This window comes from Dermochelys coriacea, chromosome 1 (assembly GCF_009764565.3).
Source record: "Dermochelys coriacea isolate rDerCor1 chromosome 1, rDerCor1.pri.v4, whole genome shotgun sequence".
In the NCBI taxonomy this organism is placed as follows: domain Eukaryota; kingdom Metazoa; phylum Chordata; order Testudines; family Dermochelyidae; genus Dermochelys; species Dermochelys coriacea.
In genome coordinates, this window is record NC_050068.2 from 176,697,459 (window position 1) to 176,714,856 (window position 17,398).

Below are 17,398 nucleotides of genomic sequence, written 5' to 3' on the forward strand. Positions count from 1 at the left end.
TACCCACTACCTCAAGTTTCAAAACCAAGTGCCCCTCTTCCCAATTCTTCTCATCCCCAATGCATGGCAACATTATTGTATCTTCTCAGCCATTTTAAGATGGCCTTCAAAGTGCTACAACTAGGTGCCAGAATAAGCAACTCTAGGACTGACTACAAAGGGTATTTATCTTCTGTCACAGCAAATCTGTACCTCACTGACCCATTCTATCCACTGAACTCTCTCATAACCACTAAATCATAGAGAAACCCCAACCACGTGGAACCCCTCAAACTCCTCTAGCTAAACTTTCCTCTGTCCTTCCTAATTCAGTCCATAGTAGAAGCATGCCTTCCTCCGATTTTTTCCTCTATGGGTGTCAGAGAGAGAGAGAGAGAGAGAGAGAGAGAGAGAACTAGGATCTCATGTACGGTCTCCAGCTTTATTATTATATGAAAGCTTATGGAGGCTCATTATGTAGCATTGGAGCACTTTCAGATTTCAGTTCTGTAACAACGTAATATACAACCACATGGATGAATAGCTTCATTATCAGTCTATAGCTAAAGGACAATCTGTGACTGTTCCACACGAGTTAACTTAGACACAAAGTGTTTGTTTTTCTGCATTGTTTACCCATTAAAAATATAATGGGAAATAGAGGAAAATTTTGCTGGGGAAAACACATCACCTTTGTAGCTTTTTGGAATCTCAGATTGTTTCTGTGTACAATTATTGATATCAGCATGCGTCCCTGGAAAGATGTTGTTCATAGAATCTATTATTCCTTCCTCCTTAAGAGAAAGTATAGTATATTTAAAAGATGTACTGAACAATTTTTCAAAAATTAAAAGGTACCTATAGACACAGAAACTACTTTGCTGCACGCAACACTACTTCAAAGTGTGTCAAGTAGAGAAATGAGTGTTGCAGCCCAGTGTTAAACATGGTAATGTTAAGTGTCAGCTAAAAACAGGGTGGAAAAATGATCAGATGCCAGTTTAATAAGCACTTGACCTTTACGGGGGTGGTAGTTCCTTTTTTTTTTTTTTGGTCTCTCGCTCTTTCTCAAGCTATTCCACCAGCAAAAGACTACGTTCGTTGTTTGTGGCTTCGATTTTTCTTAACACTTTGTGGATTACTAGAAACTCTTCTTGTGCTATTTATAATTTCGAAATCTTGCTTTCCAGACAGGGCAATAGTGTATTTAGTGTCACATCCGGAAAGCAGTGATCATAGCAGTAGGGCTAACCTCCAGTTGTTAAAAAAAACAAAAGTTTTTTGTTTGGTATTTTTTAATATAGTCCCATACACTGTATTCAATACAGGATAAAATAATTGCTTTACAAAATATGTTATAGTATTTATTTATAGCAGTATTTTGAACTTGGACTTGGACAAAACAGTAGCCCAGGTATTTCTTTGGAGTATATCCTTCTAATGTCACACTTGCACTACTAATATATTCTTCAATGGGTAACCTTTATAAGATACTGTAATGGACCATCATGTGGGGAACTATCATGAGTATTGTGGTATACCAAAAGTTTTCAGACAGTTGTGTGGCTAGCATACTGTGACCAAGTCCCTGGGTGAAACCTGGACTGTGGGACTGCTGAGCCCTCTGTTCCACCAACCTGGGCTGGCCCTCACACTGTGATGCTGATGTCAAGTTACAAGCCTCTGGCAGGCACTGCACTTACACAGCCATCCACAGGCAGGGACATATCCTACTATGTTACATGAATGATTTCCCAGCCACTCATGAACCAACAATAAAGAGACTCCAGGCAATCCCCCAGCTCCTCAGTTCCGCACTCCAGAACTGTATCATCTTGCACTGGTCAGAAGCCTGGCCAGTATAAGTTCATTACCCAGCCTGCCCCTCCTTCAATATGGAGAGGACACACACTAGCCTTTGTAAACTGAGCTGAGATTTCCCATGCACTTCAACCAAAAGACACTGTTTTAGGTAAAATATAAAATAGATTTATTAACTATAGAAAGATAGATTTGAAGTGATTATAAGTGGTAGGCTTAAAGGTCAAAGTTAGTTACCTTAGGAAATAAAAATAGAAACATGCATTCTAAATCCTAAACTCTTAGTCTAAGCAAAAATTGAATTATACAGCTTTTCTCACCCTGACAGATGGTACAAGCAGGTTACAGTTTCTCAATACACAGACTGGGACTCTTTTCCAGCCTGGGACCAAACTTCTTAGTTTAAACTCTTTGTCTTCCAGATGTGTTTCCGGGTGCTGAGATGAGGGGGAGTGGGAGGGGGACGGGAAGGAGGAGGAGGAGTAAGGCCAAGTGATGATATCACTTCTTTTATACTTTTTTCCAGCTTGCTGGAAAGATATTTGTTGTGACATGGGTTAGTCCGCCTCCAAGGTGTACCTGCCTTCTCTGAGAAGTTTCTAGGACAGTGGATTGTGTGTTGATGAGCCATTAATCACCTGTCCGGCTCCTATGATGCAGCTGAAAGGCTGGCCTGTGGGCATTCCTGATCTCACAACATTTTTCAGTAATATATATATATCAATACTTCGTACCCTGGTGTATATACATATACAATCCCACAGAATATTAATATTCAACAGATCAATGCTTTTAAAATGATACCTCACAAGGCATACTTTGTAGAGAACATATCATAATTATATGCCAGTAGTGACTATGGAGGTTCCGGGGTGCAACTTTGAAGTACAGAAAGTCACACGTACTGAGTACATTGTTGTGAAAGACAGTGTGGTCCATTGTGTAAAAGTGTCCTGGGATGCAGAAGATTTGAGTTCTGTTCCCTGCTGTGTCATTGAGCTGCTGTATAAGTCACATAATCTCTTTTAGAATGTTTTTTTATTCACTTTCCCACAATTGGGGTAAATGTATGAGATCCCGGTTATTACAACAGTGGCTTATTTTTCCCCATCTGCAAAATGAGAATAATAATACTTATCCACCCTTTTGCAAGGTGCTTTGAGATCTACAGCTGGAAGGTGCTAAATAAGTGCTAAGCATTATTATCTCCTTTGTAATATACTTTGAGATATACAGATGAAAAGTGCTACATGAGAAATAGATATTGTTACTATTTTATTATATGATTAACTTGAAGGGAAGCTTCTTCACACTTTCCCCTTATACAGTAGACTGGGTTTCCCAAAGTTTGAGGCTGCTTTCCCTCCTGTGCACCTCGGCAACCTCTGGCCTTTCTTCTCCCAGGACCAGTTCTACTGGTCACCACGGCCACATCCCAGCATCTCTCCTGAGCCTTTGTTTGCAATACTATGTAGTTACACAGCTGTTTCCCTGCTGACCTGCTTTCCTTCTCAGCCCTGCTACCTTGGCCTGGCTATCCCAGACTTCAGCTGCCATCATGCTTTTCTTCCTGGCTACCCTCCCCTCTCCCTCTCCTTCTCCCCCTCCCCCCCAACACACACACACACACACACACACACACACACACACACTCTCTCTCTTTGCAGCAAGTTCTTGGCTGCTTCCTCCAGTTTTCTACTCACATTCTGGCATTGTCCCCTGTCTGTCACTGTTGTCCCTGATGCAAAACCTGTTTACGTATCACTACTGCTACAGTGACCAGTGTCTCCTACAACACACCCTTCAAGATCCATGGGTCCTACACAAACCTATTACAACATCTGATGTACTAAATGCCCCAATAACAACTATGTGGGTGAAACCAGACAATCACTACACTCTTAAATGAACTCTCACAGAAAAATGATAAAAGACAAAGACACCACATCACCGGTGGGTGAACACTTCACAAAGTGATCACTCTAGATCTGACTTCTCAGTCCTCATCCTCAAAGGAAAGCCGCACAACACTTTCAAAAGACAAACCTAGGAGCTTAAATTCATAACTCTGTTAGACACTAAAAACCATGGACTGAGCAGAGACATTGGATTTATGGCTTATTACAACAATCCGTAACCCACTAAACACCAGGGTGCCATCACCACCCCTCCTCCCCAACTTTATTTTCTCCTTTCCACCCTGTGACTGGAGAGGTGTTAATTGGCCACTTCACCTTGATTGGTCCCTTGAAATATGTGTTAACTACTTATGCTAAACAATTTGTTCCATCTTATATTTAGCTGCAGTCTCAGGGTAAGTCTTCAATATCAACGTTAAAGCTCTGCCACAGCAGCGCTTTAATGTGGCTGTATAGTCATAGCACAAGTCATTGTAATAAAACTCACCCCCCACAAGGGGAGTAGCTCCCAGCACTCAGAGCATGGCCCCCAGCGCTGGTGCACTGTCTACACTGCCACTTTACAGCGCTGAAACTTCCATCGCTCAGGGGGGTGTTTTTTCACCCCCTGAGTGAGAAAGTTTCAGCGCTGTAAAGTGGCAGTGTAGAAAGGCCTAAGTACATGTCCTAGACCTGAAGAAGGGCTTTGTGTAAGTTGGAAAGCTTGTCAACACCAACAGACGTTGGTCCAATAAAAAATATTACCTTACCCTTCTTGTCTCCTTAATATCCTGGGACGGACACTACAATAGTGCATACTTACCATTCCTGATCATCATGGTTCTTGTAGGTGCTACCTACTAGTTAAGTTCTGATATGGGCCCCTGGCTGTCTTGTGGTGACCAATGACCTGTTCATTATTCTCCAGGTCATTGTAGCGGGTGCAGGGCATCCAGTAATGAACAAACAGAGAAAAGAATATGCACTGTGCTGCAAAATTTATTTTAGAAAGTTGAAAGCTTCCAGTTCTGCTTTTTGGCTGTCTCAAGCCCAGAGGACATTTAAGAGAAAGATGTCTACGTCATTGCAGACAAGTTAGTGTTTCCTGTTGAGCAGAACTGTGGGTTTTTTATAGTTTTTTGGCTGTGCTATTTTCATAAGGTACAGGGCCATCAAATTGGTTGGGGGTTTTTTTTTTTTTTTTTACTTCTTATCCCGGTTGATTGCTGTAGGCCTGCACATTGCTTCAAAAAGAATTCCAGATTAAATTTAGAATTCTTAATTGGCATGCATTTGCCTGACATATTGGAAAATCTAAGAAGATCTTTTCTGAAATACACATTTTAAAACTGGGTAACTAAAGAGCTAGGTATTATTATAATAACTGTAGTTACCCCAATTTCAGGAAGTAGCTAATATTTCTGAGCTGTGGCTATTACTTATTTTTATTACAATAGCACCCAAAACATGCTAAACTCTACACAGGAAAAAGGGCCAGATTTTCAACAGGTGTCAATCTGTGATTTCATAGGAGCTATGCTGATTTATACCAGCTGAGAATCTGGCCCACAGTCTCTGCTCAAATCAGCTGAAAGAGGCACAATCTGGTGAAGTGTGGTTGCCAGGGCTACAACAGAAAACAGTCAGGATGATGTTAGGTGTGTGTGTGTTGTGTTTTTGTGCCATGCTTATTTGACTGGGTTGTTTGTGGGTAGAAACTATCACACTGTCCCTCTAGCTAGTTTTTGTTCATTCCTGACTAAAGCCTCTCTACAGACTCATAATGATAATAATTGTTTTTTATTCAAACCCACTAAAATCCTAGCTATACTCCCCCATTCCTCATGATCACCCTCCTTATTCCCTCAACCCTGCATCTCGCCCTGTGTCTTAGCCACAGAATTAAGTGACTAGTGCCTTCATGATGTCCTGGACTGCAGAGTGTGATGGTGATCTGATGGGAGCAGGTGACATGGGCTAGAATGTCTATTGCACAATCCAAAGGCACATACAATTTGCCTGCTTTTGGATTTTGTTCCAAACTCAAAACACATCCTAGGTCTCTCAGAAAGGTTATTAAGGTATTCTAATCTTATGAGGGAATGGGGCTGATTTATACCTAAATGTGGCGTCAGTTCCCTGTGAAATGTGTGGGATTTGCATGGTTTGGTTACTTAAATGGATGAAAAATCAGGAGTTATGTTTGGTTCGGTTGGAGTTTGGGGTTTCTTTAAACTTGAATCAGAAAATAAGGTCTGAGATGAACCCATCAGAATTGAAACCAAAGATCTGAATGAACCCAGCAAACAGAAACTACTGAAAAAAGAAAAGGAGTACTTGTGGCACCTTAGAGACTAACAAATTTATTAGAGCATAAGCTTTCGTGAGCTACAGCTCACAGCTCACGAAAGCTTATGCTCTAATAAATTTGTTAGTCTCTAAGGTGCCACAAGTACTCCTTTTCTTTTTGCGAATACAGACTAACACGGCTGCTACTCTGAAACCAGAAACTACTGAGTTTCACATAGCTTTAATATTTCCAATGCTTTGATGTCTGCAACCCTTGATTTTGTTGCATATCAGTTTGTGTTTGTTTAAGAAGATGTAGTAGCTGTAAGTTTATAAATGCTTTTTGGCTCGCTTCAGCAGAATACAGAAAATGAGTGCAAATCACCACTTAACACGCAAAGCCCAATTTACTTAGGCTCTGTGCCAGGAACTAAGTGGGTAATGGAGAGGAACTCACCCCGCAATCCATGGGGGTGACTGTAACACATCTCTGCAGACACTATTAAGCCTCAGGGGACTGCTGAGTCCCCTCTACATCACCAGTACAGTGATTTTTGGCCACTTTTCTGCCTAGTCATTATGGGCCAGGCTGCAACATCTCCATTTGTGTTGGCCCATCTCCCTCTGTGGTTACTCTGCTCACACAAACCCACTGTGAGATCTAGGGGATGTGGAAGACATGGCGCCCATCCCTCATCACCAGGGTGAATCTCACCTTATGGTTTTGAGAATTTTTAAATACCTTGCTGAGATTTTCCGAGCCATCTGAGGGAATTAGACACATTATTCATTAATTTTAATGGCAGATATGTGTGTAAATGACTGAGACTGGACCTTTTCTTTTACATTCAAGGATCATATCTTGGAAATTTTGTATTGCTAGTGCTGCTAAAATAGAATTATAATTAAGAGATTGTATTTACAATAATTATTTTTTTAAATAAAACTGCTAATGTCAGTTGTACTGTTTCACTGACAGCTTGTTGTAAGGGAAAATTCCTTTTTGCCTCTGTTACCAGATCTGCTGGCTTTGTTTCCTACATAGTTACTTGGTTCTCATGAGCTACAGCCAGAAAGACAGGGAAGTGATTCCTGAATTACAGTCATGGATCTATTGAAGGGAAATATAATAGTTGGGAGTGTTTTGTGGAAATTCAGCATTTCATGTGCTTGCTCTTTGTGAATGTTATGAAAATTTGCAATTAAAAAAAAAGATGAAGGACTGATACCTGCTGCATGAAGCATGATTGAGAGTCAAATTTTAATTAAACTAAGTGTAGCTGCTGACAAAGTACTGCCAATGGAATGTACAACTTCCCCTTGGCATCTTCTAGAATTGTCAAAATGATGCACTGTTGCATACGCAAAAGAAAATTAAATGTTGTCTGGCTAGTATTTTACATACGTATGCTATTATAATGCTGCCTTTCCCTGGATCATTTTCTGTTGTCAGTCTGGTTTTTTATTACTGACTTTTGGGGGGATTTTTCAGAAGAACAATCTTTTTATGGTAGATCACCTCTCCTCTGATTTTGCGAAATGAAGCAGCTCTAAAGAACTACACATCTGTCTTCTTTGGATGCTATGCTTTGCTATCACATTAAATTCCTAGTTTTGACCAATTAGCCCACACCGTTTAAGGCTTATCTCCCTATGGGTAGCCTGTCTCTCTTTAGATACAGTTCACCTCTATACAGGGGGCTTAACTGCTGCAACTTGTCCCTCTGCACAGGGGTAAATTTTACACTTATGGCTTGATGTGACGGGAGACCTATTGCAGTCAGTGGCAAGTGATGCAGGAGCTTAAGATTCAGACCTACAAAGTGCTGAAGATTCTGCCCCTGATTCAGTAAAGTACCTAAGCACTGATTCAGAAAAGCATTTAAGTAGGTGTTTAAGTCCATCTTTATTCAGGACTACATTTAAGCATATGTTTAACTGTAAGCATGTCTTTAAGTCCCATTGGATCCTAGTTACTTTCTTTATTGGACTGATATTTTTATGCTTTAAAATTTTGCCCTCAAACCTATGGTTTAGGATAGCTGCTTCATAAATTGTATTGTGAATTGTGTCTCTCTTGCAGAACTAATGTAGAAATGTAGGAGAAGTCACATGATACCAATGCTGAGCAATGGTGTGAGGCGCAGAGAGGATTTCCAATGCCAGGATAAGTCAGGAACATTAGTGTAAGGGCACCAGTTTAATGGATATTGTGTAATTAATATACATAAAGATCTTCTAGTGAAAAAAGAGTTGCTGTTCTGAGAACCTCCTAAGCCTGAACAAATTGAATTCCTAGGAGGGATGGGTGAACTTGTTTTGTTTAATTTCTTAATGTAACTTGAATGCTGTTGGCTTTGCATTTGGTTTAGAAAGGGACAGAAAAATATCAACTGAAAAACAGTGCCAGGAAAGAGAATATCAAATTTGCTTTCTCTAATATATATGTAAAGCAAATTGCAGATTTGTACACACAAATATTCACACTGGAAATGTAATTACACTGTCATCCACTGTGAGAACAGAAGCGATAGTCTGTGATTAAACTGATCAATCATAACTAACCAAGGAAGCTCAAACTGCTAAAATTCAAAGAACAGTTGATCAAACAAATGTGTAGAAAAAATTCACTGAATACTGTTGAGGTTGAGGAAATAATAATCTGATTGCATATATTTCATGAGAAGAAGAGAAAACCAAATTAATCAGAAAATGTTGCAACTTCTTGTTGAACTTACAAATTAAGTTCAATTTTACACAACAAGAGGTAATGACAGCCAATGAGTGGGGAAGGTTATGATAATTTAAGATCATGTGCTGTGCTTTGTTTTAAGCATTTATTGGTTCTTATATTTAGATTTTCATGAATGGTTTTTAATGCTTTTTTTTAATTTATTAAAAGCCATCCTCGATCTAACATAAAATACTGAGAAAAACCCCTAGAAAAATGAATATTTCACATTTACATTACAGTAATACCCATTAGTCCCAACTATGATTCTAGCTGCCCTAGAAACTCACAAGACAGTCCTTGCCTCAAAATGTTTACAGTTTAAGGCTCTAGTCTTGCAACTGGATCTGTGCAGGTGGAAAAGATCAAAAGTATCCACTAATTTTGGGTGCCCAATTTGAGACACCTAGGGAGGATTTTTTTTTCAGAGTACTTAGCATTACATAACACTTTATGTTCAAAGCACAGCTGTTGACTTCAATTGCAGCTGAGAATGCTCAGCACTTTTGCAAATTAAACCCAGAAATTGAGGAACGAACAATTAGTGCCCATCCTTGAAGACTTTGGTTCAAGTGAGTTGTCCAGCATCACGTAGGAACTCTGGCAGAAACAGGATTAGAATCCAGTTCTTCACGACAGTATTCAAGTGCTTTACCACGAGACCAGTTGTCCAGTGGTTAGAGCACTAGCTTAGGACTCACAAGGCCTGGGCTCAATTCTCAGATATGCCACAAACTTCTTATATGGCCTCAGGCAAGTCACTTCTTCTCTAGACCACCAGCGACAATGTTTTTGCCCCATCAGGCATTGGGAGCTCAACCCAGAATTTCAATTGGCGGCACAGACTGCGGGAACTGTGGGATAGCTACACCACAGTGCAACGCTCTGAAAGTCGATGCTAGCCTTGGTACTGTAGACACACTCCACCAACTTAATGCACTTAGTGGGGACACACAATTGACTGTATAAAATTGCTTTCTATAAAATTGACTTCTATAAATTTGACCTAATTTCGTAGTGTAGATATACCCTGAGAGATGGATAGAAGGATGGGAAAGCAAGAAGGGGATACACAGGAGGAAGTATGGAAACAGGTGTGCAAGGGCAGAGCCACAAAACTGGTGCAACAAGGGGAGGAGTGGGGTGAGGAAGCATTAAGCAACAGGAACAGGAATCAGGACACATTACGAGAAATTGAAACCAAAAATAAAATCCCCGGATTGGTTATTGGGGATGCAGGAGAGAGGCAGTCTGTGTTAATAGCTGCATAACTATCCCTTACTCAACAGAACGTACACATGTTCAGAGTTAGTGTCCTAACTCATCCCTTCAAGGGATTTCACTCAAAAACAATAACAAACCATAAACCTCAGCCTAAATGTCTTCTTTGAGTTTGGTTATCTCTAAGGCTCCCTTCAGGACCCCTGTCTTTGCTCCCCAATTGCCTCTGGCCCAAAGAGACATTCCAGCCCCTATTATACTCTTGATGAAGTTAACTGGGTCCACATGTTAACGTGACTCGAAAAGTGACTGTCCACATTTTGATTCCCACCCATCCGAAACTACATTTGAGGGGAAAGAAGAAATATAATCTTCCATATAGGCCAAATGAAATTAAAGCTCTGCAGGAGACTACGGAGACTTTACTCTGTTTATTCTTTTTCATGTTAGCATTTAAACAGCAGTTCTAACGTTGTGACAGTATGGCAACTTGACATTCTGACATCAGTGAAGAAATTCAGCATGAGATGTTTACTGGTAAAAGATGACTCAAACTACAAAGAGTTTCCTGACAGCAGGCTGTGCATTACAGTTCATCAGAATTTACTTTTGTTGATCTTGATTCTAATCAGAGGTAGGCAAGCAAGCAACATGATGTAGGTACCTTGAAAAATCCCCAACTACACTGCTAGTGCTTGTGCGTTAAGCCGCTTTTCAAGCTGCAGAATGAAACATGCTATGTCTTGTGTATTAGATTAACAGTGAGTATCTGGACATTTTTTACTTTTATTTAAAATAGTATTGTTGTTCTGTGGATTTCCTACTGAGTATATATGCAGTGCATCAGCGCCTTGGGTCCTCATTCTTTCAATATATTTGTAAAGACATTTCTGACAACCTGTGCAATAGCTCGTACAATTATAAACCAACTCTTGTCTAATCATGCAATTTACCTAGATGAAAAATCCCTGTTGCTGATTAGTAATCCCAGAATTCATTAATGTAATCTACTGCGATATCCTAGACATGAACATTTTGCATTTTAGCTTTTACAAGTACATCTATACTTAGCAGGTCTCTGCTGAACCGATGTTTACCTAAAGCCACACCAGAATCCCTCTGGCAGATTGATTTGTTATCTGTCACACACACAGTAAGCAGTGATCTGATTACAAATAATCACACAGGAAAACCACCAGTGACATACATTCATCTTTCAGAAATAGCATGGAATCATTACTGAGAAGTTGGATCAGCCTGTGGCTACACACTTCAAAACACAAACCCACATCTCATTGACTTGGAGTTTTCCCAGCAGGAAGGCTTAGACTCAAAGAAATAGGAAAAAAAGAGAAAAATTCTGGTCTGTGCAGCTCGACTCTGTAAAAAATGGTATTTGTGGAACATCCTGCAGCTGTTCTCTTTGAGAATCATTCCTTCATCATATTCTATAGAATATCGCCAGTGTTGGTTCTAAACTGACGTTGCATAAGAGTGTCTGACCTGGTCATCTAGTGCATGGGGCTACCATGCGGGGTCGAAGTTTGACATAGAATCCTTGATACTTCACTCCCCGCTTAGGCTAGCAGAGGTTGGGAGCATGCCAAGGCAGTGCTCCCTGGGTCAGGGATCAGTGTTCATCCTGCTCTCCTGGTAGTACCTACTATTTGCATTGGGACCCTATCCTGAGATTCAGTAGAGGATTTGGGTCTTTTTTCTACCATATTGCATGCCAGTGTCACTCTACTGACAAAGGATGAAACTGATGGCATTTCAGCCCTCTCCACTGAGGCCAGAAATCTCTTCACGGGGTTTTGCATAGCGTGAATGCAACAGAATGGCTCTCTATTCTGACTGTGACTTAAGCAAGTGAAATAGCTGCTTTCTCATTACTCTCAGTTGTTAAGACTAGGTATGTCAGTCAATAGACTGCATATAAAGACCAACATTTTCAAACGTGTCCATTTATTTTGGATGCCTAATCTGAGATATTAAGGGCCTGATTTTTTTAAAGGGACTGAGTAATCACAGCTCCTATTGAATTCACTATACCGCTTCACAAGTCATCGTATATTTTGTATGGGATAAGACACTTCTTAATGTATCATCAGGTGGACAGGGTTTTCAACTCTTCTAATCAGATCTATAACATTAATGTTTGGGACAGCCACCTTTCCTTTGACCCCTGTTTGAAACTAAAAGGCTATAAATCCTAAAGTATGCTATTACTACTGCACCTATTGGTTTTAATTTCAAATGGAACCTCTTTTAAATATACTGGTTTACTAAATTAAGTGCATTTAATGTTACCTTTGTTTGATTTTCTTCCTCCTTTGGCAGTTTCTAAAACTAGTGTGTGTATCAACCTTTCAAGGACAAGAAGATAATCAGGTCAGCCTTCAGGCTGTTATAATTGTTCTGGTCTGTGAATGAGGAAGAGAAATAGATATGGGTGAGTTACTATATTTCTTGAAATGGCCCCTTTCTTCCTGTTTAACAATAAATATGCTAGAAAAAGGAAGCTCATATTACTGTTAAGATGAGTTCCCATTTATTCATCATGAAGATTTTAACGGTGGACAAAATCGCATTCTAGTGATCAGTGCAGTCTGATTTCCTCCTAAAGTTTGCATATGGTTTAAAAAATTAAAGAGAAATGCAATACAATGCAATAATACATTTTTGTAAAGAAAAAATAATAGGTTTAATTACTACAAAACATGTAATTATGTAATTACTGAATTACCAGGGTAAGTTCAATACTTATGGTAATATGGTTTAAGCTAAATGGACTTTTTGATTGTTGTTATCTGAGGTATGAGGATGGGATATTTACCCCTCTTAGTCCTTTATTGTTGACATCAAACAAACCAGAGCTGAATTTGTCCCCTATCCTTTTAAGGGGATGCAACTCGAAATTTCAAATTTGTAAACAAAAGTCTTTTGTTAAGCTTGAACATGTATTTCACTGGAGTCCAGCTAACACACAAGAATGACATTGCATTATCTTCACAGAAATTCTACACCTTGCTATGAAAACCTGCCTTTCGAAAGTCTGGAAAAGAACACTTCAGGCATCCATTTAGTTTCCCCATTACACTAGAATCTTTCATCGTATATTATCAGCCCACCCAACATACCAGCCACCCAAACTTAACATTGCCTCCTAAAATGTGCATATGTAGACACAGTAGTTGGTATAACAAAATTAAATGGTAACTCATCTGAAAATTGATATCTGAGGTGTCTTATATTGATTGTTAAACAGTAAGAAAGAGGACATTTGAGCAAATAGAGTAACCACCCTTATCTAATTCCTCTCCTCATTCATGCATCAGAAACATTAGAAGCATTTTTTCAGGAATAAGGGAAAGGCAGCCCTAAACATGAGAGCTATGCATCTCTTGCTGGGTTATAACAAACGTTCTTCTTGGTTTCAGTTTACATGGTTTCTTGCCTTTTAATTTGTTTTAAGTTTCAGGTTCATTCAAACCCAGTTGTAAAAGGATGACAAATAAGAACAAAGTGTCTTTTTTTTAAGCTCTCTGCATTGCTTACGGATTCGCAAGATTTGTGAAGTTTTATTTGACCCAAAAGATGTTTGATGTGACCAGCTATCTCCAGTTTGTTATTAAAACAAAACCTAACCAAGTAATTAGATAGGGCTAGTTGAAAATGTTCAAAATTTGTAATTTTGACAAATTTCATTATCAAAATTTTAACTATCTAAATTTCAATAAAAATTCCATTTTTTTGACCAGCTCTACAATTAAGTTTCAAAGAATCCAGGCGTATCTATGTATACCAAAAAGCTTCATGTTGAGATTCTGTTGAATGGATGTGTGGCCCAAAAGAGAGGTTTTTGTTCAGAACTGCTGGATTCTCTTACAACTTGCAACAGGAAGTCAGCAGAGTTTTGCATGGGTTCAAGTTTTACTGGGCAATGATTCGCAGTCCAGTCAGTTATCCCCGAGATACTGGAGCATTGGGATTTCTGATGCCTTATTGTTCTGTCTTCTTGGCAAATTATGTTAAAATGAAAACATAAAATGAGATGTTGGTTTGGATACCCTATGCCTCTTTTCTTCTTTAATCATCTTAGCTGATTTTAAAGGGCTTAAAAAGGGGACATTGGTTCCCCCCCCCCATGTCACTCTCTCCTGAACTTTTTATTTTCTTTCTTTTAGTCTATTATCAGATTTGCTTGTCCCATCTCTTCCTTTCTTCATAGTATCTGTGATGGTGCGTCTGATCAAGGGACTTGAAAGTGCTGCCTTGGGAAGTCCAAATCCTGTGAAGAAAGGTTGAGAGGTTTCCCCACGCAAAGGGCAAAGGTAGCTGTGGGGATTTCTCCTCCTCTTCCTTCCCTCCAAACCCCCATGTAGGTGCCTCTCTTCTCTCTGCAGCCGCTGAGATGGAGACCAGTTCCACATGGCCAAGAGGGAATGTGGGAGCTAGGGAAACAGCTGAGCCACACATCATGTTGCTTTTCAAATCTGTTGGGGGAAAATGTCACCTCAGCTTCAGAGCAGCAGTGACTCCCACTCTACACTGGGTCTGCTTGTATAGGAATGATACAAGCGGCAATGCCACAAGACTGGGTGGGAAGACTGGGAGAGGCAGGCTCTCTTCATTATTATTAAAACCTAATGGTGTAGTGGTTGGAAGAGAACTCAGGAGTTCTTGGTTCCCAGGCCTGTGTTTATTCCTTTAGCTGGTGCTGCCTTGATGGTTGGTGTCTCTCCCCTGCCCCCATTACTCCTTCCCCCCTCCCTTCCCCACAAGTATAAAAAGGAGAGAAGTTGCATCGTGACTAGAATAAGGAAGTATTATTCATCTGATGTGCATTCAGTATACCCTGCACTCTTGCATTTAGTTTGAGTAAAGTCAGACAACTACTCCTAATCTGGATAAATCTGAATTTTAAAATGTTGAAGAGAAAAACTTCCAATGTGTCGGATAAGGAGAAATGTCAAAAACCAAAGGTAAGAGATTGTTATATAATAAAAGAGATACTTAACAGTTTGCAGAGAGGGTATTCTTGATGCTTGAAAGGGTTGAGCATCAGTCACTCATTTAAAAAAAACCATGTGCAATGGTACAGGCTTTGTAGCATCTATGAAAAGGTTGAACAGGAAAATCTGAAATTAAATAACACATGATAGTGCCTCAGGAGCTTCTAATACACTGAACTGTGCTTCATTACTGTAGTCTCCTGGGTCAGTTTGTATACATTCAGTTTAGTGGCTTCAGTTTATGGAATCTTCAGTATAGAACAGCCATTCACACCGTAAAGGGACAAAGCAAAATGTGGAGGTGTCTGCTCGGAAGAGTCCTGCTAGTGTTTGCCTAGTGTTGTTTGCCTACTGATGTGTTGCTGCTATTTTGACAATAGCTCCCACATAAGTCCCCTCTTCAACCTGTGATAAACCAACGATGTAGCAGGAAAATGTGTGCCAATGGTGAGGAGGGGTGAAGGATTAGCAGATGTATTATTTTTTTTCCCATTTAAACACAATTGCTGTTTCAGAATACTAAAGAAGGAGACAGTACTTGGCAAACAATCTTTTAGTCAGCTGCACTTTGCTGGAAATGTTTATACTTTCAGCCTGAAAAAAATATGCTAAGTCAATGATAGTAGGTGACATTGTTCAACTTCTGCAGTCTGAAGTTGGAGGAGGGAGAGTAAAGGCACTTGTAGGATGTATGGGAATGTCCTGAGCTAGGAATTGAGCTTCAATTCTTGCCATTGGGTGGACCCTGGCCCTTCCCAAAGTAAAAAATCAAATATCTTCAGAAATACTTAACTTATCCCAGGGGCTCAGGAATCACTGGCAGCTATGAAACATGAAACAAAATCTGAAATATCTATCCTTTACTTCAATTCAGTGGTGTCAGAATTTTAGCAAAGGGCCCCTGTGAGCCAAGGTGATCAGATAGCAAAGGGGAAAAATTGGGCCGGGGTGGGGGGTAATAGGTGCCTATATAAGGACAAAGCCCCAAATATCAGGACTGTCCCTATAAAATCTGGTCATCCTACTGCAAGCCCCGGCCAACATCTCACTGCTCTCAGTAGGGTGCCCGCTAGCATGTAGAACTAACTCCCCATGGCATGGGAATATGCCTCAGCTTGTAACTCGCAGTCCTAAAAGATCACTGAAGACACTTACTCATCAGAAGCATTTTCAGTTTTAATCACCATTGGCCTTTCTGTGAGACACCCCCAGTTCTATGGTCTGATTTAGGGACTATTGAGATAAAGGAGAGTCTTTCCATGGAATTCAATGAGCTCTGGATCAAGCCCTTCTTCATTCACATTTTGGTTTTATAGTCGTATATTTTATGCTGTTAAATTATTGTGATGCATTTTATAGGCAGTGAATTAAAATAATGAACAGCTAGTTTTAAATAAATGGCACATGACTAAAAAATAAAAAATGAGCATAAGAGAATCAGTTCCTTCTCATTTGTGGATAGTTTTGGTTTTCTTCTCAGAGATATTCATTAAGGGCCAAACATGACACCCTTTTCTCCTGTGGAATGGTAACTTTCTGAACAGATAGTCCCATTGATTTCATTGGAGTTACTCATGGATTCCACATGGCAAAGGATGGCAGAATCAGGCCCAAATTAAAATGTGGACCACTGAACAATGGCTCTTAGTGATCAATATAAATTAAATTAAATGGAAATGTCCATGTTCCCTGTTTCAGCTGATCCATTCTGCTAAAGAGTTCCATGAACACCTATGCTGCTATACAAATAAATAAATAAACAGTGAACAAGCAAACAAGGAGTTGTAGCCTTAAATCACTTTAAATCACATGAGAATGAAGAGCCCATACCTTTAATTTCATTTTATTCTCCAAATCAAATGAATTTGACATTCTCATTTATACCAGAAGCTCAGTAATACCTAGTATAATTGTACTGTTTGTATGTATCACTTTGTCTGCGATAGTATGTAGTTCTAGAACTTCAGCCTGAAAACAGCTTGTTTGTTTGGGGTAAATCAGTCTGTATCCTTTTCTCATCACATTGGCACTCTGCTCTGGATGCATTTCACTCATCTTACACTCACTTTGGACTCTGATTACACCAGCTGCAAGGCAGAGAAGAATTCGGCCCCATTGTGTGAATGTCTCTCAATGGGAGCATTTTGCTGAGCATCTGAGGATCAAAGTATTAAGAATGGAAAAAGAACATACTAACTCTAAACCGTTGTTTGTCATAGTGCATTTTGTAACTTGTTCTCTCTAAGCAAGAAAGTTACCTAATTTATTCAGTGAACGGTTGGGAAATGTACAGCACGCAGATCAATGGCTTATGACAAAATTTACAAAATTTCATAAGATTTCCATGGATAGCTTCCTGGTTACCATGCTTTACTCAGTCAGCAGTCTATATCCGCTTATGCACATTACAGCCAGTCGCTTTTGTCATCATTTTACTTTTGCAC

General features: G+C 39.7%; 1 protein-coding gene across 2 annotated transcripts in view; it reads left to right on the top strand.

Moving 5' to 3' along the window:
• Positions 1 to 17,398, top strand: part of SAMSN1 (SAM domain, SH3 domain and nuclear localization signals 1) — a 126,309-nt gene that overhangs the window by 64,872 nt on the left and 44,039 nt on the right. Inside the window, exon 1 of one of the 2 annotated variants that reach the window (XM_038387587.1) lies at positions 14,755 to 14,924. The exons of the other annotated variant lie outside the window; for it this stretch is intronic. Coding sequence (XP_038243515.1) covers positions 14,868 to 14,924 — 57 coding nt within the window. The 5' untranslated portion in view covers positions 14,755 to 14,867. Of the gene's footprint in view, positions 1 to 14,754; positions 14,925 to 17,398 lie in introns of those variants that run through there. 2 annotated transcript variants of the gene reach the window in all.